Below are 25,382 nucleotides of genomic sequence, written 5' to 3' on the forward strand. Positions count from 1 at the left end.
TACTATTTTAATTGATTTTGAAGACAGGTGCGCGACACCGTGCGAGCACATCATACAGCCCAACTCTATGATACAGCCACTGCCAATTGTGTAGGCCGCGCGAAAGCGAACTTCACTTTGTACACAACACAGGCGCACAAATGCATGACGAAGTTTGACAACACGGTATGATAAATCGTACGGCTGATCGCATTAGCAGATCAAAGTGAGTGCAGTGGAGACTCAAGCGTTGCCGCTAACCACAATCACATAGTGATGATAGTACACACTGAAAAGACAAATCATGGAGAAGTCCACTATTTATTGTTCACGTATTGCAGCGAATGCCTAGGCTGATCGGATACTCAGTAGATCCATATTTATTTCTGGTCCCGCTTATTCCTGCGGTGTGGGCTGCGTGATGATCACACACATTGTCATTGTTGGATGAGTAGTCACTACCACCGTTGAGAAATGGTTTCTAACCAGGTTCATATCGAGGATAAAGCTCCGTCGTTATTTAAGTTGGTAAGTTTAACAGTTACCATGAATGATGTCGTGTCAACATCGCAAGGCACTTAGTCCCATGTGTGTACTGTCCATGACTATGTTGTGGAGATCGAGAAAGTGTGCAACGAACGTCGCGTTGCCCACCCAGAAATACTGATACGTCGTCATACAAATACGTAGTTGTGAGTTTCCCACCTCCCTGGTTAAAGTGTCCATGTATCCTTCGACCTCAACTTTGAATATTACTAATATTTAATTATCCAGAGCGCCTGACACATAAGAAATCAAACGGGTGTTAGCAGTTCGTAACTGACTGCTGAGATAACACCAGTCACCAGTAGCAATGAAAACCACGGCCGCGGCAGCGCTTTTCAGCGATAGTGGTGGTGCTGACATTCATTCTATGCCAATTATTCATAAATGCAGGATATGCTATCAAGATCCAGAGGAAAAATAAATTACCAGAAACAAAACAAAATGGATCACACCTGTAAGGTACCGGTACTAACTCGACTGTGTTAAACTATGCCAGCTGATGGTTCTGGACATTATTAGGTGCTGCAACTCTTGTTGAAGGTGAATATTCCTTGAGATGAATTCTCAAATTATAAGTCAAAAGAATGATACCTATGGATAATTATGATGGATGATTCTGAAAGCAGGCTTAAGACTCTCTGATATTTAGATCCAGATTTGGTCATCTTGAAGTAAGCTGGGTCATAGATAGCCCCGGAGACCGCGCCTCCAGGCGCGGTCCTGGCGGCTTCCCCGCAGTTTCGCTTATGTTAGTTCAAGTATTCTGTGCGCTTGTGCAAGTGATTGTGAATTCTGTGAACATCGGCGAGCTGCTTATAAGACATCATTTTGTGCATCACAAGTAATGAAATGCATCAAACAGTCGCCGATGATAGTCATTTAGGTTTCATCGACCCATGTAAGTATTCCTAGTAGTTTCTGTTTAAAAATTAAGGAAATATAGCGCCGCAAAGGCACCCGTTTGTTCAACATGAAGATCTGAATGGGAGCACGGCGCAGCCGCCACACTGCGTGTGGCGGCTGTCGCAGTTAGGTCATAGACGGTGCTACAGCCAGGTGGGGTGGCATCAAACTTGAACTTGATGGGTTCATATGATCATTACAAATACACCAATTTCAGAGCTGTATAAAAAACAACGGTCGTACATGTTAGACAGACACTTGTAAAGTATGGTGCATCTATCAAGTTTTTTTTTGCTTAACTATTCCAGGGTTTCCTAATGTGCATGTAGAGCAATTTTTTTTTCTTGTAGATGCCTAGTGTATGTGATCTAAAAATATGCAACTTTTTACCCTGTCCTCTTGTGCTTTGGATTTGTGTATAGGGTTTGAATTTATGAAAGAAGTTGTCTGTTTCACTCACATCTTAAAGGTTTTTAAGTGTGTAGATTTTCTGTTAGGTTAGAGCTGTGACCCAATAGGGTTAATGCGATTTAGTATCCAAGCAGATATGTAAGGTTCCACTGCACCAACTGCCTCAAACATGTGTTATGTAATAACCATTCTATCATATACATATATTTCTAATAAACATTGAATTACTTGCATGAATTTGTAGGAGATTAGATGAGGGACAGAGGCAATATTGGCTTCAAGGTTCAACTTTGTTAAAATCTCAATAGTTACACATAGTTGATATGTTGTGGGCGTTACGAAATAAGTATTCTGTCATATTGAATAAATCAAACTTAATTGTTTCCTTAAACTGAATAAAGTAATTAAAATGTTGGTAAACAGTCACATGGCATCTGGTTTGATATATGTTTTGAAATGAATTTTTAGGAGTGTATCCTCATTGATACCAAACAGCATTTTGTTCTGGTAGAGTCAAGTGAGATTATATCTGTGCAACTGATTGACAAATTGCTCTACATTGATGTAAAAAAACGTGGAGATGGGCAATTTGTCAATCAGTTGCAATGAAAACATCTTGACGGAAGAATTTCAAGAGGATATCTGAAAAAAAAAATAGACACTTTGTAAAAAAAAAAACAACTCATAATGATGAACGTGCTACCCATACTTAATTGAATGCCCTACCAGATATTTGACCTCTGTACAGTGATGAATTGTCTGTCAGCAATTTATTCATTCTAATTTTCCATCAATTAATATTTAAATGATTATAATGTAAACTACATCTCTGAAGTGTTATCATTTTTTTATTTTTATTTTTTTGATCTGCAGATTGCTGGTTCTGATGAAAATGAGAAGAACAGATGGTAATGTCATGACTGTGGATCCAAATAAGCAAGCCTTCCCTCTGATCAGTGCTACAGCAGCTAATCCACCCCTCCCGGACAACAACCCAGCTTCCCCCACCAAGGAGGTGGAATCTCTGGCATCTAGCAGCAAGGCATCAATAGAACTGCCTAGACTTATCAATTCGCGGGAGGAGGTTGTACCAGTTCGTGGGAGGGACCAGGATCATGCTCTCAAACCCAGTCTTCCAGCGGTACAATCAAGTTTTCTTAAAATCATTGATAAGTACTTTATGGAAATGAATCTTGGGCCTTCAAGGTACTTATTTGTAAGTGGTAAAATGTTTGATACAGTGTATACAGCAGTCACAATCTGGCAAATACTTAGCAGAATTAAAATTGAAAATTCCCCAGTGAAAAAGATTGAATAAGGATATTGTGAGATGTCAAAATATGTCTCCTTAATCATACAGTAAGGAGAATGCTATATTACAACTATTCAATAAAGCAATACTTTGAAGCAATTCTTTTGCAATACTCTTAACTTGAAACCATGTTCATATTCTTTGCTACCCATGCCATTACATATGCTGAAGGTTGCTAGTGTATTGTACACTGTCAAACTGCATTATGTAAGACTGCACCTCATGGCATTTCACAAATTTTGTTTTATGTCCAAATCTTGTACTTTCCTCTTGTTCATCATGGTGCTAGGTGAGGAAATCTAGGTATGCCAGAAATGGCCCTAGACCAGACCCAGATCGAGATGAGGTGGCAGAGAGATTCCAAATCAAAACTCCACTCCCCTACCAGACATCAAACTTCAGGTAATCCATTTCTCTTTCCTACACATACTTCAAATGTCATGTTCAGTGTAAGTCATGTCTATGTATAATGTTTAATACAGTTGTGGTATATCGTGTACAACTGGTGTATTTTTGGTTGCAATATACATTGTATGGAAAGAACACATGCAATCTTCTTGTTTCAGTTGTATTTGCGTGTACATGTAAACTAGGTAGCTTTTCAATATGTTTCATAAATTTACGGCTAAGGATAAAGTATATTAAGAAAAATGTACTCCAAATTAATTATGATACTCAGAAAACTATTGTTACGAATATTGATAATAGTCATATAAGGTGTTAGAATAGTGATGATTATGGAAGAACTGATATTGATGACATTTGTGGCAGGAGATGCCAACAACAATATCACTGCTGCTTGTACTCCAGTAGAAATATAATGATAGTGATTATGAATGTGGCACTACAACCTAAACAATGGAACAAGATGACGAAGAACACTTAGACAGTGGAAAAGTATCCAGCCCTGACAGCACAGAAATATTTCGCATGAAGCGTTCAATATTCTCTGTTGACAAAGATGGGTGAGAATTTCTTGTTTACGAATCTGTCTTGAGTACTGTAAACATTGATATTTTTGCACTGAGCTGCTCAAAAACATATTCGCGGGTTCTTGAATTCGCACTGCATGATCGATGCACACAATTCAACAAGTTCAAAATTTGCAAAGACAATCGCAAAGATATTTTAGCAGGCTTTAGAATTTGTGCTGGCCAAAATTATTGTGAAATATGCGCTAGCCAAAATTATTGCAAAATATGTGAAAATTAACATACTGCAAATATTTCAACATTTACAGTATTGTTGCACTATACACTGTAATTGGTATGAATACCTCAAAGTTATGAGATTGGACTGAATGCAACATCCATTCCAAGTCTCCCTCTCCCTCTCTCTCTCTTTCTTTCTGATACTTTAAGAGATCCTTGTTAGTTCTCAGGAAATATCACAAGTAGTTAAACACATTAGTGAATACCTTTAGCGTAAAAGCAAACATTTGTTTTTAGCGAGATGTGCCATGGAATCTACATTAGCAGTCAATCTGAATGACTGTACCATCTTACAGGGGGCAGGTTTCTGTATCAAATCGCCATTCATTAGCTATCCGCAGTATTGACAGACTCTCCACGCTTCATTCACTGAAGAGGAGGCAGGACAATAGACTCCAAACAGAGGATATTGTCACCACTCCAGGCATTATATAACACCCCCTCTCATTAAACATAGCAGTGACTCCTGCCCTTTATCTGCCAGACTGTAACCTACTTGCATGGTGTAGATAAAAAAGGGATGTATCGGGGCATGTCTGAAACCCTTTATTTCTTTCTTCTTCTTTTATTGAAGATTTGTATTGCATTGAGGGAACAAAAACCATGTTGTTACAATTTGTTACGAGTTTATTGACACCAGTGTGTTACTTTTTTCCCATGACGAACAGTGGTATTTCATCATAATGAAGGTGATCATTAAAGTAGAGCATGTGTGAGTAATGATAAAAATTATTATATGAGTTGAAGTAGCAGGGTACCATCACAATTGCAAAATAACATTTTTACCTTTTTTTTTTTTTTTTGGGGGGGGGGCAATTGGGCATTAATGTCTTAGATTGTAGATAAGTTATGTTGATCACAATGAAATTTTTCTGAAATACATCACCATAATGCTTGGCACATCAAACAGTCTGCTTTTGATAATAAAGTGTGTATGTATGTACATTATGAAGACAAATTTTAGAGAGTACACATGTAATCTTTACTGTAAATTGAATAGAGATGATCAAATGTTCTTTATTGAACACATACTTCCTCTGTAACAGGCTAGATATCAGTGAACCCAAATCACTTCACCAACACAGTGTACCATTTGTACTTCGTTTTGGCACTTTCATGTACAAAGAGTGTAGACCTTGGCACTTTCATGTAGACTGCTGATATTTGTATAAATGGCTATCATAATTAGTTAACTGATTGACAATCAAATTTTAACAATTATGATTTCGCTTGGGGTTTCTGCCAGCGTGATGTCTCTTAGTCTTTCACTACAGAATGAAAATGTAGTATGTTGCTTTCCTGCAGCTGCTTCAACCATTAACCCATTGATGACAAGTCCTGAGAATACTCGGACAGGTGTCTATTGGAAATGCATGTTATAGCAAAATCAGTCCATCCTCAGCGGGTTAAAGTTTAAGAGTGTATGTTTATGATAATTCCTTTCTTTGAAAATCTGGTGTCTAGTAATTAGGTATTATGGCTCATTTTCACCTGCAAATCCATTATAAAATCAAACTTTGGAAACTTAAAGGACAAGTTCACCTTCATAAACATAAGGATTGAGAAAATGCAACAATATTAGTAGAACACATCAGTGAAAGTTTGAGGAAAATCGGACAATCGATGCAAAAGTTATGAATTTTTTAAATTTTTGTGTTGGAACCGCTGGATGAGGAGACTACTACAGCTTGTGAGTCATATGCGTACAACAGTATAAAGAAAATGTAAAAGAAAATTCAACATATTTTCACTTTTTTCGCATAATAAAAGAGCACTTGACTTGCCTCTTTCTAAATGCAGGGGGAATAATATTACCCATAACATTTGTCGGTAACGAGTCAGGGGAATGTATACTTTTTTCAACAGATGGAATTTTGTGAAATTCTCTTTATATTTTCCTTATATTGTTGTACGCATGTGACATCTTAATTATTCATGCACTGCAGTAGTCTTCTCATCCAGCGGGTACTGCACAAAAACTTCAAAAATTCATAACTTTTGAACGGATTGTCTGATTTTCCTCAAACTTTCAATGATGTGTTCTACTAATATTGCTACATTCTCTCAATCCTTATGTTTATGAAGAAGAACTTGTCCTTTAAGATACTTGTATATTAGGCATTTAATAAAAGTTATTACTCCGTAATCTAAGGAATGTCGTATCCTCGGGTTTTAGTTATCATATCCTTCTTGGTTTTTTGCCAGTGAATACTCATAATACTTCAGTATTCTTTGTTGGGACTTGGAGCTTTAGACTAGTCCTGCATAACACAAGGAAAAATCAATACTTTCTCAGAGTTGACTACAATTGACAGGATACTGTGTGAGTTTGCATGAATAATGCAACGTTGATGCAAGGGCTAGTAAACAATATATATCTGTTGTGTCAGGAACATTTTCCTATCATTTGTTATCATTTGTACATCAAGATTACCAGATCCTATGTCAAGCATTTCTGAGCTTGCACTGTTGAAAGTTTACAACAAGTCAAACATACAGTGCACAAGATAATCAATATCACAAGGTCTTTCAGTATCTACAGTAACAACCGCAGACCTTCGTTTGTATGTGGGAGAACCAACATTTGCAAAACATTTTGTCTTGTTGGAGACAGATTGTGTATACAGATATAGTAGTTTACATTTGCATGTACATTGTTAAAGTTTGTGTAAGGCAGGATATATTAAAAGCTATAGGCTGTAACTACAATGTTCTTTTTCAGTTACAGAATCTACAGATCTTCATGTTTGCGTCATGTAAAACATCAGACATTTGTGAAAAAATTCTTGTAGATGGATGTAGACATGAAACTCTAAGTGCTTTTACGAAGTGTTGCATGTAAGCAGGGAGCAGAATGGGATTGACTCCGGATGGAGGGCAATCAATATTGCAAGGTTGTCAGTGTTTATGGCAGCAACCACAGACGCTCAGATTGGTGCATGATGGCTGACTTTTACATTAGTATTATCTGATGTACATATCAATTGATGTGCACTATCAGAGTCAAAGTTGATAGTCTTATATATTAACTTTTAGGAATATATCGATGGATTTCAGTCAAAGGAATACACAGAGCGATTAAATACATAATTGTTTCAGACAGAAAATGGGAAAACACCCTCAAACTGTACATTGTGTTAACATGGTTGCCATGATAGATATTTTCTCAAGTACGCAGAGGAATAAATTGTATGAAATTGATTTCATGGTTGTACTCCCTCCCCCTTCCCATGCTTATCTACATGTACACACCATGGGGGAACATTTCTAGATACCACTAATGATATTCACATTATACAACAATGAATTATTACAGTGTATTAGCAAAATACTTCTATGCAAATGCAAGATCATTTTTCCCCGCTCTCACAAACATGCACTCATACTTTGTAACAAATCTTGTTTGGTAGTGTTATATTTATAACACCCCAAGATACATTGTAAATCTACACAGCTGCTCTCAGATGTGTTCTCATAAGGATACAAGTGAATGGGAGCTGTAGGATGCGACTAGAATGCTATTCAAATGCTTGTTTTTATCATGCAATGCAACCAAGAGCTATTTAAACCAATTTTGCTATGGACAGTGTTTTGTCAGATGAGACTTTGCATTTTGACTTGATATTTTTTTTTATACTTATGCACCGTGAAACATAATGATTGGTTGATTATCGGTCTCCATTTACCAGTTTGGAGGAACATCTAACAGCGATATCATCAGAAGAATTTGGCAGTTGACTATTTAGTCTACATTGTACATATTATATGCTCTTGTATGAAATATGAAATCCTAGTATTGAACTTTGCTGATATCTAATGTCCTCGCCTACACAGATCCTCAGTGATCATGAGAGCAGTCCCAATCCAGAAGAAGAAAGATGCCTCCCGTCAATCCAAATCCTTCTCCAGTCCCTTGAACAAAAAGAGGGTTGTTGCAGTCCACACCGAACCATTCCTCTGGGCCAACGCACAGGAGGGAGATGGACCTATGCCAGAGTAAGTCTACACCAATAGCCTCGGAGAGAAGGGACCTGTTTCATTTTAATGATGTTACAATCATCATATACTGAAGATTGCATCACAGAGAGGCCCTGTCAGCAGAAGTTAAGGCAAAAATTGCTTGCAGCCTGAAATTGTCTTGATCAAAAGAAATCCAATGATTCAATGATTACACTTTGCACAAACTATTCCACGTAAACACATGTGTACTCATTTTCGTGTTAGCTAAGGTTAGATTGCATGGTTATTAGGTCAGTGTTGTAGTTTGTGTATGTTACGGTGGTCTGCCAAATGCAGCTTTTGATTGGCATTTTCATTCCTAATATCTGTTATCCAGTATTCAGAATGAATGGTTCACAGGTTCTCTCAACCAAGCCATCAAACATGGCATGGAGTTCCTAAACCATCTGCCACTCTAAAACAGTGTGGAATTACAAAGTCCATATGTATTTTACCTCTTTCATTGTGTTGCTGACAATGCTTCCTTCCAGAAGCCAGACACTGCCAGAGAAGTTTCTTGCGGAGAAGGAGCGTCTAACCAACATACGGGGCCAGAAACGTCGCATGATGCAGCCTGTACATAGACAGCTCTATAGCGACCTACATGTTGGTGGCAGGACCCCTGAAATGTCCAGCAAGTAAGTATGGGTGGGGGGGGGGGGGGGGGGGGGGGGGGCAGGAGACTGACTGAATATCTATAGGTCGGCTCATATAGGAGATACCAAATGTATTATCCAAGTGAGGGACCTACTTCACAATTTGGAGACTTATATTCCGCTTTCTAGGAAATCTTGAGTGAATGAGCTTTCACTCATGCTGGACTAACACTGTGGAATTCACTTCCACTTGAGCTGAAAGACTCAAGCTCCATAACATCTTTTAGGAGAAATCTAAAATTCTATTTTTTTTTACAATGCATTTTGAAGACAGACTTTCATATCTTCTTTTTCATCTTCTTATTTTATGGTGTATGTATTTTCAGTCTTTTTGCTTTGGTGTAAAGCGCCGTGAGCATTTAATCAGAGTGGAAAATGGCGCTATAGAAATTGTATGTATTATTATTATTAAGACTTGTTCAATGCCAGTATGTTTTTGATATGGGTGAAGCATTTCTACAGTTATGTAGTTTTTGATGTATCTGCTGATCTATCCCTCTGAATGACATCCAATTATGGGAACTAATTAGTTAGTAATACACACCTTAGACTCTGTTCACAAAGTACAGTAACCCAGGTGTGCCATGCATAGTAGCAATTCTGGCTATTCAAACAGGGAGCCTGCACATTTTACACATAATTATGCAGTTTTGAAGAGTATGTGTGGAGGTATATCTGGTAGAGCAAAGGGTGTATTTTATTTATTTTTCTTGTTGTTGCTGTTGTTGGCTGCTTTTTGTCTGCAGGTTGTCTCAGAGACCTGTCGTCTTCTCTCAGAAGTATGCCTTTATCAATGGAGCTACTGTAAAGCAAGATTTTTGCGCGGCGTGAAATTTTTGCAAATTGCCACTGGCATTCAATACATCTAGTGCAAACAAGAACTTTCGCATGAATTTTAATTTTGCGAATCTTGGCTCTCGTGATATTAAAATGCACGCGAACATTTCTAGTTTTACAGCATCTGCTGTTGGTTTCCTTTTGTAGAGTGTACTGCCAGCTAGTCATGATGTATTCCATGTCCATCTTTACATTAGGTTAGACTACAAGGAGGAGACGGATAAAATCCGGCACGCTGTTCTCCCGACAGAAGCCCAAGAAATCTATCTTGGACGTGGAATCACACTTCCAGAGTGAGTGGTCAGATTTACTAATTTAGTATATTACCCCTTAAAGGTACAGTTTACCATTGGGAGAAATAATTTTTAAAATGTTTGAGTTATCCCATTTGATGCATATATGTAGGCCAGTTGCATCACAAAACATCCTACCATATAGAAAAATTTGCAATATCACCATTTTTCTCAATAAACCATAACTGTAGATGGTTTAGTCTAGAAACATTTTTATTTTATCAATTGTTCACATTTTGTATATATGGCAATACTTGACATTGAGTATATTGATTCAAATTTTTACATTGGTTGTTTCTATCCTAAACTCATGTTTAAGATCTATTTTGAAGCACTATAGCTGGAATGTTTGTTTCATCTGCAAATGGTAAATAATGCCTTAAAGTTGATGCCAACAGCAGGTGGGCGCAGGTCGAACCTCATGCACATTGGAAAAAAGAATAACTTCACAAGCTCAGTTATGTATCCATACATTATCTTTATATTGTGTCCCTCAAATAGTTTGGGGGCTTAAAGAACATAAACACATACCTAGAGAACTTTTTAGAAGTGTTTCTTTCTGGCCTGTTGGATCATTTTATCCTGAACCAAGGTAGTTTGTCTTTTCATAAGGGATGTGCTGCTTTTAATAATCCCATTCTTTTAACTTGTAATGAATTAGCACATAGAAATACCTTGATAGCATTTACTCAAGATGGTTGTACAAAAGTAGCTCTACACTCTTTACACGCTCCACCTGGACAATCACACTTATTACCTGTACAGTAGGATAAAGTTGACCAATGAATTTCCTCAAAGCTGCTATAGATTCCTTCCCTAGCAAAATCTCTCATTACAGTTTGTACTCTAGCTCCTATGAATGGAATGTTCTATGATATTTCTGTTGGTAGTGTAAATTGTTTATTTTAGAATGTCTCCCCAAGATAATCACTCAAGAACTGGAAACCAACTGTTTTCAGAGAGATTGGATAAACTATTTAAGTGTCGATTGTAATGGTAATTTGTTTTGATTTCCTGCCATCAGTTCCCACAGTACTGTCATTCGTAAGCTCAAGTGGCAGGAGAGAATCAAGACAGAAGCTGCTCTTCCAAGTTCTGCGCCCACCATTCACAACATCACCGTGACGACGCACGAGTCAAAACCTTCCAAGAGAACCAGCGTAACAGCGCCACCGGGGGCCAAACACAGAGTAGAGCATCGGTCAGAAGATGATCCACACCATATACCCCCCATCGTGCATCGTTCACCGGTAAAACTCAGAGCCAGTAGAGCGCCAGCACAGCAATACGATTCGGGAGTCAGTACGTACGATGGGTCCATTGCCAGAGGTCCTAGAGCAGAGAGGCGGCCATCGGAGGACAAAGGTCACAGGACACAGACCAGGAAGACAAGTGGTGATAACAAAAAGACTGAAAAAGCCAAGAAATGTGGCAATGTGAAGCCTAAGTCTGGTAGTGACAAGGAAAGCTCTGTGGAGGAGGAAAGAACAAGGTATCCAAAGAATGTCTGACAAAGGATTTTGTCTTTACAAATCTTCATATGTCAGCAGTTACATGAAATCTATATCATTATTGAATTCATGACAGCAACAGATCAAAACAAAGCTACTGCCAAGAAAGTCTCAAGAAATATTCAGTGTTACTCTGTGAGGATTATGCTCACTTCTATCTTCCTGATAATAGCCATTTTGTGTTGAGTTGTTTTTCTTTCCACTCCATGTTATGTTGCTTCAGCAGAATATGAAATGATCCTGTTGTTTTTTTCTTTCAAAGCCGCTTTTGTTGATGCCTACCAAAAATCATAGTTCTTTGTTGTCAAGTCATAAGAAATAAAATATTTATAAAAAATCATGCAAATCCCTTTCATTTCTAGATGTATTACTTAAAACACCCTAAGTCCTGAAATATTCTTTTTGTAGATTCTTAATCTGCTTGGCAAAGAATTATGTATTGCCTCAATTCCAAATCCTTGGTAAAATACCATCAAGTCTTTTCCCCTTTTGATACAATTCTATTCATCTTCTTGGGTCACAAAGACTCGTTATGGTGGACTAAGGTTATGATTAATGAGTAGGACGAGAAAAAGGTGAAGGCGTATGTTGATTCGTGATTGAGTTGAGAGTTGGGGGAAAAATGAGTAGTAAACACCGAGTGGATAAGACTGAAAGTGATTAAACTAAATGGCAGTGAAGAGTTGATTGCATGCCTGTATCACTGTTCCTCCAGAATGACTGAGGGCAAGGAAGAAGGAGGAAAAGAAGGAGAAGGAGAAGAAAACAAGATGGAGGAAGAGGACAACAAAATGGAGCTGGAGATGGACGACCAAGCTGGCATGCAAGCATCAGATTGTCCTGAAGATACTGTGGGAGAAACAGAAATTGTAGAAAATCTGGGAGATCCTGATAATGATGTCAGGTACACTTGTGACAGTTTATTGCCAGTGACCCATCATGTTCCTATAACTCTATTCTTGTATCTTTAGTCTAAATAGTTTCTTACTCAAAGGATCCAAATGGGCATTGTGACCTAAGTCTAATGTTTAAGGGGCTTGTCTAAACTTAATAATATAACCACCACCACCACCACCAAAAAAAAACACCCCTTGTGTGGTAAGTTTACTGTACCAAGTTGTACATGTCCCATGGCCATATAATGCCTATAATGCATATAATTTGGGAAATGCATCATTGTGCTTCACATGATCAAATGTAGTTTTTGTAATAGTAGTCATGGTAGCGTTGGCAGCATGTGACACACAAATGGAATGCATATGTCCTTGGGAAATAGAAAAGGAACATGAGTTTTATCTGTTGTGTTCCTTGTCATATTAGTGCAGAATACAAAAGTGTAAAACAATTGATGTTTACATGACAACAGTCTTATATTAACCGAAATGAACACATTCTATGTGTATGTCCAGTCTGCCCAGGCCGGACTCTGAGATGGACATTGATGAGCCCCTAGAGGATGGCAGCCTCCTGAGGCCAATCACCAGGCAGTCGGTCACTCCGAAGCCACCGTCCCCCAACCCTCTCATGTCGGCTGACCTCCACCTCAACATCACGGCTGAGAAGCGAGACGAGCTTGCCATCAGATTCACCAAGCTGGATGCAGATAAAGATGGGTCAGTGTCAGTGTTTCACTAACAGCCACCATACTTCTCTCAAAGTATTTCTGAGCCCCATTGTGTATAAAAAAGAAAGAAAGAAAAGAACAACAATTACAGGTATGCAACTGTTTGACAAATTGCCCTACATCGACGTAAATAAGCACTGAATTGATCAATTCAGTGCTTATTTACGTTGATGTAGGGTAATTTGTCAATCAGTTGCATGAAAAACATCTCGACGCCAGAATTTCGTGAATTTGAATAATTAAGGTATACTTGACCATGATTGAGAAATCCAAGCCACATGTCTAATCCCGTTCCACTGATCAACTCTTGAGTATGTATCATTATGATATGAGTATGTTGATGTGCTAGTGGTTGGTGCCAATTGCACCTTGTTATGTAACAAGTGGTAGAATGACTAGAGATAAGATTGTCCCAGACACTGACAGGAAAGGATTTCTCTTGTTTTATTCCATCATCTCACCATTCTACCTCTGCCTGGCAGTTGATAGTCTCTGTGCAAATGATATCAAATGTAGCATATCATCTTTTTCTGTGTAATGTATGTTTCCCTACCAAGAATGTGTTGTTTGCTGCAATTAAAGTGTGTTGTTACCTCTCTTTTTTCATGAGTATAAATGTTTAGGAGGCTCATAACCAAAGTGCAAGATTTGCACCTCTGATAACTGATGGAATTTTTACATACTTGAAGTTCTATGAATGTGTCTGTTGGATCTAAAGAATTAGAAGAGGGAGGGAGAGGGGAACATTGCCATCATGATTATTTGCATTGCAAATTGTTTGCAAGGCATGCTGCCTCTCAAAGACTTCAATTATATATATATATATATATTTTAAATAACATTGCAGTGCACTCCCGTTATAATGAACACAGTTATAATGAAATTCCGGCTATAACGAAGTAAAAAATTCAGGCCACAACATTATCTGCTTTATGTTTCTTATTGTTTATTTCTTCAGTTATAACAACATTTTGATATAACATAAGAAAACTGCCGGCTCCGAGGACTTCGTTATGATTGGAGTCCACTGTATTACTTTCTATGATGTTCCTTTACCATGCTGCCAAACTTTACCTGTAATGTACTTGGTATCCATTCTGTACCTCTTTCGTTGTATACCCATTTAGACACATCACTTTCAAGGAGCTTGAAACCACCTTCCCACAGAATTTATCAAGATCCCAACAGAGATACATCAAGGAGGTAAGGTGTTAAACACATTGCTCAAACATTGCCATTAAAGGGAATGGCTAGTAACCGATCAGTGGGAATCAGTGGGAATGCTGAGGGATGATTGTTCCAATCCTTGTGGGATTCATTTAAGAGTACATTAAAATCTATTGTTGTGTGAAAATTATTTGCTTCAAAACGGTCTCATATTCAAGTAATGTGCAGATTAAAGCCCCGTCACTGACCAGGGACGCTTACCTGGAAACATTAAACTGCACATTACTTGAATATGAGACCATTCTGAAGCAAATAATTTTCACACAAGAATAGATATATAATGTACTCTTGAATGAATCCCATAAGGATTGGAACAATCATCCCTCAGCATTCCCACTGATTCCCACTGATCAGTTACTAGCCATCCCCTTTAAACTTTCATTTTCAGGTAAATTTTCTCCAACTGACTAAAAGATATGAATATATATATATCTTTTTTCACTAGTTTCTCCTTGACTTTTCTTTGAAGACAATTTCCAAGGGGCATGCATGTGAGTTTTCAGTGCCAGTATTTGTATTATACATGATATCCATATGAATTTTCAGTCTGATGTAGATTCAAGATCTCAAGAGAGATACCAACTGCCATTTGTGTGGCACTGTGAGGAGTCTCAGAACCGAAATTCTGAAGGTTACAGCTGGACATGAATAGTTCATCTGCTGAACATACAGCGAGACTTAATTCATCATCATAGAGAAGCTTTGAGGATCGAAGATAATACATAAGTGACCAGAAGATGTAGGGAGTACAAGAAAGTCTAAAAGAAATCCAAAGGTTCTCATATCCCCCAAACTGCAATCATTCTGATCTTAGATTGGACACACATTATTATGAAACAATTCACCGTGCACAAATTGAATCATGTGAAACTCTAGAAAATTTGCAGACTTGAACTTCTAGATTTGATTGATACTTGCTCAGATTAATCCTTGTCATAACCAAAAAAATGTATTCTCACCGAGTTTTATATTCCTTTCAGGCCTATGATCTGGTTAGTGCAAGTACATTCTTTGGGCTGGAGGAGTTTGTGACCATTAGCTGTCTGTGTGAGAGACTAGCCAAGCTCACAGGACCTATGAGGGATGCCTTTGAAAAGCTCAATCTTTCCAAACTCCAACAGGAGATTACTCACTTTGTGGTTAGTATTTTGGCTTCTTCTTCATTTTCTTCTTTTTATTGCCATTATGATGATGATGATGATGATGATGATGATGATGATGATGATTATTATTTCTGTTGTCATAATCATATTTTCCTTTTCCTTCTATTACAAAAAAAAATGTATAACTCCATAAATACTTGTTTTTGCTGTTTACAGTTAAAGTTGGCCGTAGATTTTCTCATATTGGCTTCTATTGTCAGACTACTACTTTGACCATTGATGCAACAATTATTTTATAATCTGGCTTGTTTCTAGCCTGACAGAGAAGTCAAAATGTATATCGATTAAAAAACAATGTGTGTTTACATTCCAGGTCTAGTAGCATATCAACTTTGCGCATGTAACTTTGTAACTTATGGAAAGATAAAATGATAGTGAATAATTTGTGTGTTTACATCTCTGTATTGGGTTACCCATATTGCTTAGGCTCACTGTGCTCTGCTTTAGTGTGATATTGTGTGTATTGTTTTCTTTTGCCCAGGTTCTCTTTTCAACATTAGATCGGCAACAGACTGGGTGCATAAGCCTAGACTCTTTCAGGGAGCTGCTAGCAACAGCACTGGAAAAGGACATAGCCTCCAGCACCAGCCTCTTTAACAGCGTCATTGATGGCATGGGCAAGGTAAGATGAGAAATAGAGTTTTTTTCTGACATTGTAATGTGTTTGTGTACATAAAATTGTAATGGAAAGACATGCAAACCTTCTGTATAAAAATGAACATGCAACAAATATATTTTTCCTATTTTGCCTGTTGCTGACAGACATAAAGATGCATTATCATTGTATCTGTGATAACATAGAAAACATCTTCAGCCTGCAGGCATTGATATTTTCTGAACATTGTTTCCAGTAATTTTGTGTTGATCTCATCCCATACAATGTTGCAGAAAAGAGACAACAAATGGCATATATCCCTTATTTCAAGAAAGGATATACAGGCAGTTGGGCATGTGTCTGGTGTGATCAATTTATGCAATTGTATGAGGCCCAAACACGTTTGTGTGAAATATGTATGTATGTCCTTCTGCGTGAAAGTATGGGAGAGATTTCACACACCCCCCAAAAAAGAGAGAGAGAGAGAGAGAGAGAGAGAGAGAGAGAGGGAGAGAGAGAGAAAACCCAACCAAACAACTAACCTTTGATTATGAGAACCTTTGATTATGAGTAAATGAAGCACAGAATGTAGGTCATGAAAACTTATAAGGTATGAATGAAACCTAAGTGAAATACACTATCAACTGATAGGTTTGCTATACAACTATGTTGGTATACAAAAACTTATTCTTCACTGAACTTTATCATCACTGAATTTTGGCTTGTTTTACAGCCCTGCACTCAGTTGTGATTCTCCCTTGTTTTGGTCTAGTGACTAAGGTTAAAGATATATCGGGGTATACACTGAAGGAATAGATGTGCAATTTGAATTTCTGGAGTTGATGTGAAATCAACTTAACATTTTGGGAAGAAACAATTTTTTTTTCATTTGTCTTGCTGAAGCCTGGTATAGAGTACCCGCAATTGCAGTTATTCTAGTTAAAAGAGTTCTGATGTAACCGCTTCTTTGTTGGTTTCAGAGTGGATCATTATCAGTCGACAAAGTGGAGTACCTTGTTGGCATTCCATACTTCCTGACTTTCAAGTGAGATTGATTCCATCTGTTATGAGGGTCTGTAAGAATCATCTAGCTCCAGGAGATGAGGGCACCCTCCATCTCGCAGGACTGCTCTCCTGCTGGAAGCATCTATTGGAGGAAGGAATGGAGAATAGATGAGCCTTGTGCAGGGCATCCATGGAAACCTTGAGGAACCGAATGAAATGATGTCTTAGCATGAGGCCCTTTGTATATCCACAGTTGTGAGTGCAGGAAATGTTTACATGCGTGTTTTTATTTGTGTGCAATGCCAGGCAGAGTGTATAGCACCTTGTGAAGTGTATTTGACACTGGTGTGGTATACCAGTCAGGTGAGCTGTATTCCCTCAATGTTAGAAACTGAGAACTGAACATACTTTGCTTTAAAGTCTGGTCTACCATATAGAGATTTTCGCTCTGTTGATATGGTTAAACCCTTCATATCTTTCATAACTTACATCAATAGGAAGCACTAGTATCAATTTAGAGTTCACTCAAAATAATGTTCAGCTAAGGGTCCCACATCCACCCCACACTCACACACACAGAACTGTTCATATTGCTCGTTTTATCTTCACTATGGAAATATTCAATGTGCACCCTGGCCCTATAAAATTCATGTATAATATACACATGTTGTGATCAACTCGTGCTTTGCTGTCAATTGTGGTGCTGACTTGCGTTTGGGTATCCTGCATGACCACTGTACAGAGTGCATGTTACAATTAATTCACAGATACGTGATATCTGAATACACACAGATAAATTTTATGCATTCCTGAAGCTGTTAGGTTTATTTAGAAATAAAATCACATCTAGCTTGTGGCAGTAGACCAAAGCTCATCCATTGCTTGGTTGCCCTCGGTTGCTCATGAAATATGTTAAAGGCATATTTTACTGTTTGCAGATGAAACAAAAACCCAGCATTAGTGCTTTAAAATAGTTCTGAAATGTGAGTTAGGGATAGAAACAACCACTGCAAAAATTTGAATCTTTAAAATCGATGTAAAGTATTGTTAGATATACAAAATGTGAACAATAGTTATAATAAAAATGTTTCTAGACTAAACCGTCTACAGTTAGAGTTTATTGAGAAAAATACAGATATCTCCTTATGTTTTAGGCTTTATCGGAAAATTGTTTATGATAGGATGTTTTGTGGTACAACAGACCTACACATATGCATTAAATGTCATATCTTTTAAAGATTTTTTTAATCACTGTTCCCAAAGGTAAACAGGACCTTTAATATGTTTTAAATTATTTGTAGTTTGATATGTAATGAATGATTTGTAATGAAGTATAAGCCATATGCTTTTCCAGAGGCCGTCATCAAATTCAAGCTTCAGCTTAAGATGACGGTCTCCTGCATTTTTGTTTGTATTAATTCGAGTGAATAATCATGATTTTCCAATTGTTTTTGTTTGATTATAATTCACCTATACAATATTTCATTATAAAATTGGCACATTATTTATGATTATATTTATATTGATTATATGTTAGATATTGTATGGAAAAATTTTTGTTACGGTGTATATATATGCAGAAGTAAATCAAATGAGATCAAATCAAATCAAATCAAATCAAATATAGTGTTCTCATGTACCACCAAACAAGCTCATTGAGATGCCAGATGATGACTTGAATTCAGCAGCAGGCTTTGAGAGTTGTGTGAAGTACCACTGCTGTGCAGCATCATTATGTTGCAATATTCATTTTAGTTTTGGAGTCCCACAAGGCAGCATGATCTCATGCAAAATTTTGAACCTGTGTCATAAAAAAAAGTACTAGTATAGTTCATTGGTGATTAGTCTTTAATCAAGACTCCAAACACCCCATTTAGGATTGCATCCTTACGTTCCAACGCGTTACTGTTCCAACACGTAACTGAAACATTTCCTAGATCTCTGTTCATGTGTAAAATCAGTCAATCCATCCATGCCCCATATGAATCCAGTAATATCAAGTAAAATGAAATGGTTACTTATAATTAATATGATATAATACCGACAAATGAACTCTTCTAGTCGAGAGATTGTGTGATCTGTTGCACAATTTTCTGAATACTGTACGAGGAAGTTAAACAAACCTGCCAGTATTTTATTTTTATTTCTGATCGGGTTGTCATGAAATAATCAGATCATATATTTCTTACAGGTTACAAAAGTCATGAAAGACTATCAGTATTAAACTGCTTCAGCACCATAATTCCATGAATTATTTAGTTAGATATTTTGTTTAAGGTATCATGATGATACATGTTTGAGCTGCAGTGTTGATGTCATAAAGTGAACAAAATGTGCCATGATTTTTCAGGTATTTCCAGTTTCATTCTTTGATACTACTAGCACTATCATCTGTCATCACTTGTATTATAGTTCTTGTATGAAAAAGCTTGTGTGTAAATTTCATAAGATTGTGCTTGAAAGGCAGCACAGTACATTACATCCATCCAGGGAGGTGGGAGAATCCACCTCCCTGATCCATCCATGCATGTCTCACTGAACTTATAATTTTTATTACATTTGTCTTACTGTCATTCGAATGTGGCTGCCATATGTTCTTGAGGTTTTTCTAGAAATTAAGCACTGTACATTAGTACATGTATTCAAGTCCGTCCTCATCAGAGGTGACAGAATATTAGGGAGCTTTAAATTTGCGGCGCGGACGTTTGAGGCGATTATTGCCTTGGTTGCTATCCCTGCGTCGTGTTGAAAAGTAGCTTTAGACTACGCGGAGATGCAACCTATAAAAAAATAAAATGGCACCCCCATTATTGGTGCGTGAAGTAGCTCTCTACATCGTGAATTGAGCAGACGTAAAAATAGCCCAGAAGGCATAGTGAAAACTCAGATGACACGAGTTATAGATAGATCGACTTTGATACGCGATTTTGCGCGTGCACAGAACAAGTTTTTTTCCTCTGAACGTCCCCATCGCAAAAATCTAAAGCTCCCGATTTATTTTGAAAGACATGCGCTATATAGTCAGCAAGTTTGTGTACTTGTGGCTCTTTTACGTAAATACAGTATGTTGTATTCCGTCCTGTAATAGTTTTTCTAAGATTTTTATAAAGAGGTATGAAATATTTTCGGAAATGTAGTATGTTTGATTCCGTCCTGTGATAGTTTTTCTAAAGAGTTTTCTAAAGAGGTATATTTCAGCAATATCACGAAGTTTCATTCTACATTTCTAATTGAAGAGGTTATTCTATTTATCAGAATTATCTATTTACAGTATGTACAATCTATGAGATTTAAAGAAAAATGTGTGCCTGCATATCTTAACCACTTTTCCATTGCCATCAGTATTGGGACAAAGGCATAATTTTGATATGAAGACTTTTCTTTGAAAGAAAAAAGAAACAATTGAGAGTTGTGATTTCAGCACAGCTCTGCTTTCATTGTCGTAGTTGTCCTGTTAATTGATTTACAAAGTTATAATTTGTTATCTGTTGATAGAAAAAAAAATGATTTCAAAAAAAAATTCAAAGTACTAGAAAGTGATGGATAATGTGGATAAAACAAAAAGTGAGGATTAAGGTGCTCATGTTGGAGAATAATAACACAACATTTCACTATGAATGCAGGATTCATAAGCTTGTTTTACATCCACCACCATCTATATTCAGTTCTACCAGTAAAAGAGATCAAAGACATTTTTATAATACTTGCCTTTTTATTATGCCATATAGGTAGCAAATATAGCAAATATGTAAGTAGAAAATTTACAGAGTAACTGGTAGAATAAACTCAAGTTTTATTCAGACATTGAACAAACACTTTTTATCAGTTTACATTTCTTTTGTAGTGTTGACACACAGGGTATCAGTTTGACAAGGAGTTGACATGGCAATATATCAACCCAGAGTGAAAGTGTTATATTTGCACTTATCTGATTGGTTGGTCTCCAGTCCATTCTAGTTTGTCGAGGCAGTCAAACAACTTTTCAAGAACTTTTTGTGGTGCAGCTGTAGTGTGATCTTATGACAGTAGAATTATGCTTATGTTTTTCTTGCACTAATTGTGTCTGAAAGCCTTAATAATGCTCATAGCAGGAAAAAAAAAAGGTGTGCATTCTGCTTCAGAAAAGAAGTAGGAATAAGGATGATTTGGTCAGCACCGTGTGGGCTCAAGCTGTCGGATTTAACAAAGAATGCATCCCTGCGACCATATCAGAAGGTGATCTTAACCAGGGAGGTCATCACCTCCCTGTCTCAGCCTATTGTGACCATTAAAGGGCTATTAGTGGATTCATATTACAGCTAAGAAACGAGAGAACCATGTAGAGTGCTCTTGACCTGTTTTTGAACTGTTGATTGGTATCACTTCTTTATGATGACTTGGAAAAAAAAAGACATGATAAGTAATACGTCCTCACAACCCAGTGGATTCAAGAGGAGTGAAATATTTCACTGTTTCATTTCTGTAAATGCTGACGCCACAATAAGGTCTTTTGGAGGTCCTTGGCCTTCAACATTGTTTTACTCTGAAATAATGTGCTGTGTGTGTAGAGTGAATACATGTAGTAACCTTGCCTAGAAGTCCCGTTTTATGTGGCTTTTTAAAGTGTTACTGGACATGTCATACTTGTATAAAGATAGTTTATCCGGTACAGATGATGATACATTAAACTTGGTGTAGTGCCGTACATAGTTTGTTTTACTGGAATATTCAGAGTATTGTGCTTTCAAGTTGAGGGTGAAAAAAAGGCTGGATTTGCCAGTGTTTGTGTTCTAATGCAGTTTTGGTGTGAAGCTGTGTTGACAAAATGTTTAAGTAGCCAAGAATTTCTCATAAGCTCAGTGATCATGATTTGATTGTAAGGTTTACATGGCAAGAAGTAAATCACGCCTGTGGGAAATTATAAGTGGCATGTTTTATAATATGTTGATTTTAATGTCGTCTCTCTCCTCCCATGTTTGTTCAACTAAGGTGCAATTCCAAATCATCTGAGTTTGTTTTGATATGACTAATTTGACTTGAATCAAACATTTATTAAAATGGAAACAAAATAGGAGAGTCGTAGAATGTTAAAATTTCACATGGTTCATTGAAACATAGATAGTAGCTCTCTCTCTCTCTCATTTAATATTTTATTTTTGACATGAAATCAATAAAAATAAGTTGTATCCCTAACATCAAATTATTGTTGACTTGTAAATAACCCAGCAAAGATGACGTTCGTTCAGGGAGAAAGAGGCTGCAGCTGCTAAGTTATCAGCTAAGATCATTTTTTTATTACTCTTTAACACGTCAATGGGAGATTTGTGAAGCGATGACGTCATTGCCTCTTCCAGTTTAGGTGTTTGGCGGTTGTGACCAATATCAGTTTTTGGTGAAAATTTGGAAACGTGAAAATGTCATTATCGTTTTCATTCCATGCTTGATTTTTTAGAAATATACATGTACTTCTCTTTCTCATTTCAGGTTTGATTTTAATTAATGAGACTTCTGCCGTCCAGGTCGCCAAATTTTACTCCATGCAATTCGAACAAATAGTGGCACTGAATCATAAGGACTTTGTTCAAAATAATATTGATGTTATGATATGCATAGTCTGGGACAGAAAAAGTCAATCTGTATGAGTTATTACATGTAGACGTCTTCTGAATGCATACAAAGGACAATGCCACAGCTATGTTGTACTTGACATGGATGTCAATTTGAAACCCCATCCACGATAAACTACTATTTTACTGATGCATGGACTCAATGTTTTAATCATTTATTATCTTTCTCATCAATGTTGCACTGAATTTGTTGCTTTTTCTCAGTTTTTTTTTTTTAAATTCCGACTAATTGGACAGGGGAAACATTCATCTGGTGGAGATCTTCTTGCCCTCAATGATATTTCATTATTGACTGATTTGTAACATGGACAAGACTTGCACTCCGCAGAGAAATATTGACTCTCTGTGGTAGAAAATATTTTCTGTCATTTCGAGCGTGTTTGGGCATTATGCAAAGCCATCATTTGCAAGATGTACAATAAAATTGGAAGTTTTCAACGGAATACTGAGTGATGTATTACAGCGAGTATGACTTTTTGTTTTGATGTCGTCATGGTACTTCCCTTTGCTGTCGATTGTATTTTAGCTGGTGTCATGGGTGAGGCAGATATAACATGATTGTGTCGCTATAGTGTATTTGACCACATGCCCAGTGATGATTTCTGCAAAAAGCTCAGTGGTAATAAAATGAGGGAATGTAAATGTACTTTCATGTCTTCATGTTCCAGTCTTTGCCTCATTTCTTTGATTAGATCGCACAGTAAAGGGAACTCCCGTTCACGAAATACTCGAAACGCGCAGCTTTCTTTCGGTATGTTGAAATTTCGTTAGATCAAAATTTCGCCATACTCCGTAACCAAACCGTAATGTATATAAAGATTTATGTAGATGATAATTTGGTACACGAATTTTTACTTCGTTGTAACAAGAATTTCATTATAAGCACGTTGGTTGTAACGAGGGTGCACTACGTGCAGTATTTTCCTATCATCAAACTGGGCGCAGTGCAATTAAGTGCCAAATCTGCGATCGCCAAAGTTGATGCTTTTGTGTAAAGCTTCCACAAAGACCAGGGGTGGGGTCGGAAGAAAGGTGCGACGTCGTGTTTTCACTGAACCTCGGTCTCGTTATCGTTGTAATAACCATGCCGCGGACACACTCCCGATATCAGCCACACGCTGCTGTGATGCCTTTATTTAATACGTAACTCGACATTGGGAACATATCGGTAATTAAAACAGCAATACGAAATGGTTGTCCTGGACAAATGGTCTGTCGCATTAGCACAACAGTTTTAGAATTACATGTGAATTTTGAATATTGCTTATTTCTTGTTATATAAAGCAAAGTGATTTGTGTTCATAGTGGGATGGTGAGCCGAGTATAGCTATGTCTTCAGTTCAACATTGTCCTTTTCCTAGTTAGGACTTACTGTATTCTAAATTAATAAATCATTACCTCTATGATGGCGTTATGAGTTATCTTTATATGACAGAATGGCTGTTTATAGCCGTCGACTTCGATATACACAGGATTTGTAACTTTGTAGATGCACACACACGAAGAAAAAAACACTCGTGTAAACGTTCATTGATAAATCACAAACGAAACATTGAAACAGACTTCACTCAGTGTTCCACAACAATCAAGTTTCTTCTGTACAATGCGCACAAAAGGAGACATACATAAAGGCATTCTCACACAAGTCGGGGAAAACAGATGCCAACTCTAGCGTTTGTTATTTTTGTTGTTTTTGGGGTATGCAGATGCACCATGAATACCTGTAATCACGCTATTGCAAGTTGGAGGCCTTTAGCACGAAGACACTTGAAACAAAGACAGACCGTTTATCAGATTTTCAACTTTTATTTACAATACATCAAAAACACACAACAAAATTAACATTTCCCGATGCAAACGAAATATCAACGACCATACATTTTCTTTTCATACACACACTGAACTGATACACAAAAACTAGAAACTTTTTGAAGCTATTATGAAGAAAACCCATACATATCTTTGTCACGTACTTTCAGTGACCTTACCCGGGCCTGGAAGAGTAGGCAGGAGGCATGTAGACAAAAAAGTGCGGCATGCCGGCCATTTCAGAGAAACATTCAATTCAAGGGCAAGCTTTCAACAAGATTTGGCATCACTATCATATTTCGGCGTTTTTAATGACCTAACTCCTACGGGCAATTTCTTGCGAAGATAGAGCTTCAGTTCTCTGGTTGCATGCGGAGTATACAAGAGAAAATTGACCAGAGCGACACTTTTTCTCGGTGGCAAGACGGTGAAACAACACAGCATACTTTTGTCATCTGTGTTGACGCAATGCTCTATTTTCGGGCAATCTACAAAACTTGGCGGGCAAGAAACTTTTGTCAGTTAAGGGATTTGAAAAATTATAGAGCAAAATTATTGGTGAGCCTGTTCCCAAGGTTTTGCGCAATCTTTAATAATTTACGATGCGGGAAACAAGCTTAAAACTATATCTTGAAATACGAGTTCTCCGAACTTTTCTTGTCTTTCAGGGGGACGATATGAATAGAACTTGAGTA

General features: G+C 37.3%; 1 protein-coding gene across 1 annotated transcript; it reads left to right on the forward strand.

The window, feature by feature from the left end:
- Positions 1–380: 380 nt before the first annotated feature.
- On the forward strand, positions 381–17,897 carry LOC139720295 (uncharacterized). Its single transcript, XM_071631657.1, has 13 exons — positions 381–507; positions 2,713–2,980; positions 3,441–3,553; positions 8,197–8,358; positions 8,856–8,999; positions 10,052–10,147; positions 11,172–11,639; positions 12,374–12,562; positions 13,068–13,271; positions 14,410–14,485; positions 15,490–15,648; positions 16,154–16,294; positions 17,248–17,897. The coding sequence occupies exons 2-13, from the start codon at positions 2,726–2,728 to the stop codon at positions 17,314–17,316; spliced, it is 2,076 nt and encodes a 691-aa protein (XP_071487758.1). The 5' UTR covers positions 381–507; positions 2,713–2,725; the 3' UTR covers positions 17,317–17,897.
- The last annotated feature ends 7,485 nt before the right edge of the window (positions 17,898–25,382 follow it).

Source organism: Diadema antillarum, unplaced genomic scaffold (genome assembly GCF_040938485.1).
Source record: "Diadema antillarum isolate AM-2024a unplaced genomic scaffold, OU_Dant_1.0 scf00000126, whole genome shotgun sequence".
NCBI lineage: Eukaryota > Metazoa > Echinodermata > Echinoidea > Diadematoida > Diadematidae > Diadema > Diadema antillarum.

What these genes read in the sequence shown, in the direction of transcription:
- LOC139720295 (XM_071631657.1), top strand. Translation starts at nt 2,726, where the DNA reads ATGAAAATGAGAAGAACAGATGGTAATGTCATGACTGTGGATCCAAAT. An exon ending in GATCCTGATAATGATGTCAG is followed by an intron (nt 12,563 to 13,067) that starts GTACACTTGTGA and finishes GTGTATGTCCAG; the next exon opens with TCTGCCCAGGCCGGACTCTG. An exon ending in TCATTGATGGCATGGGCAAG is followed by an intron (nt 16,295 to 17,247) that starts GTAAGATGAGAA and finishes TGTTGGTTTCAG; the next exon opens with AGTGGATCATTATCAGTCGA.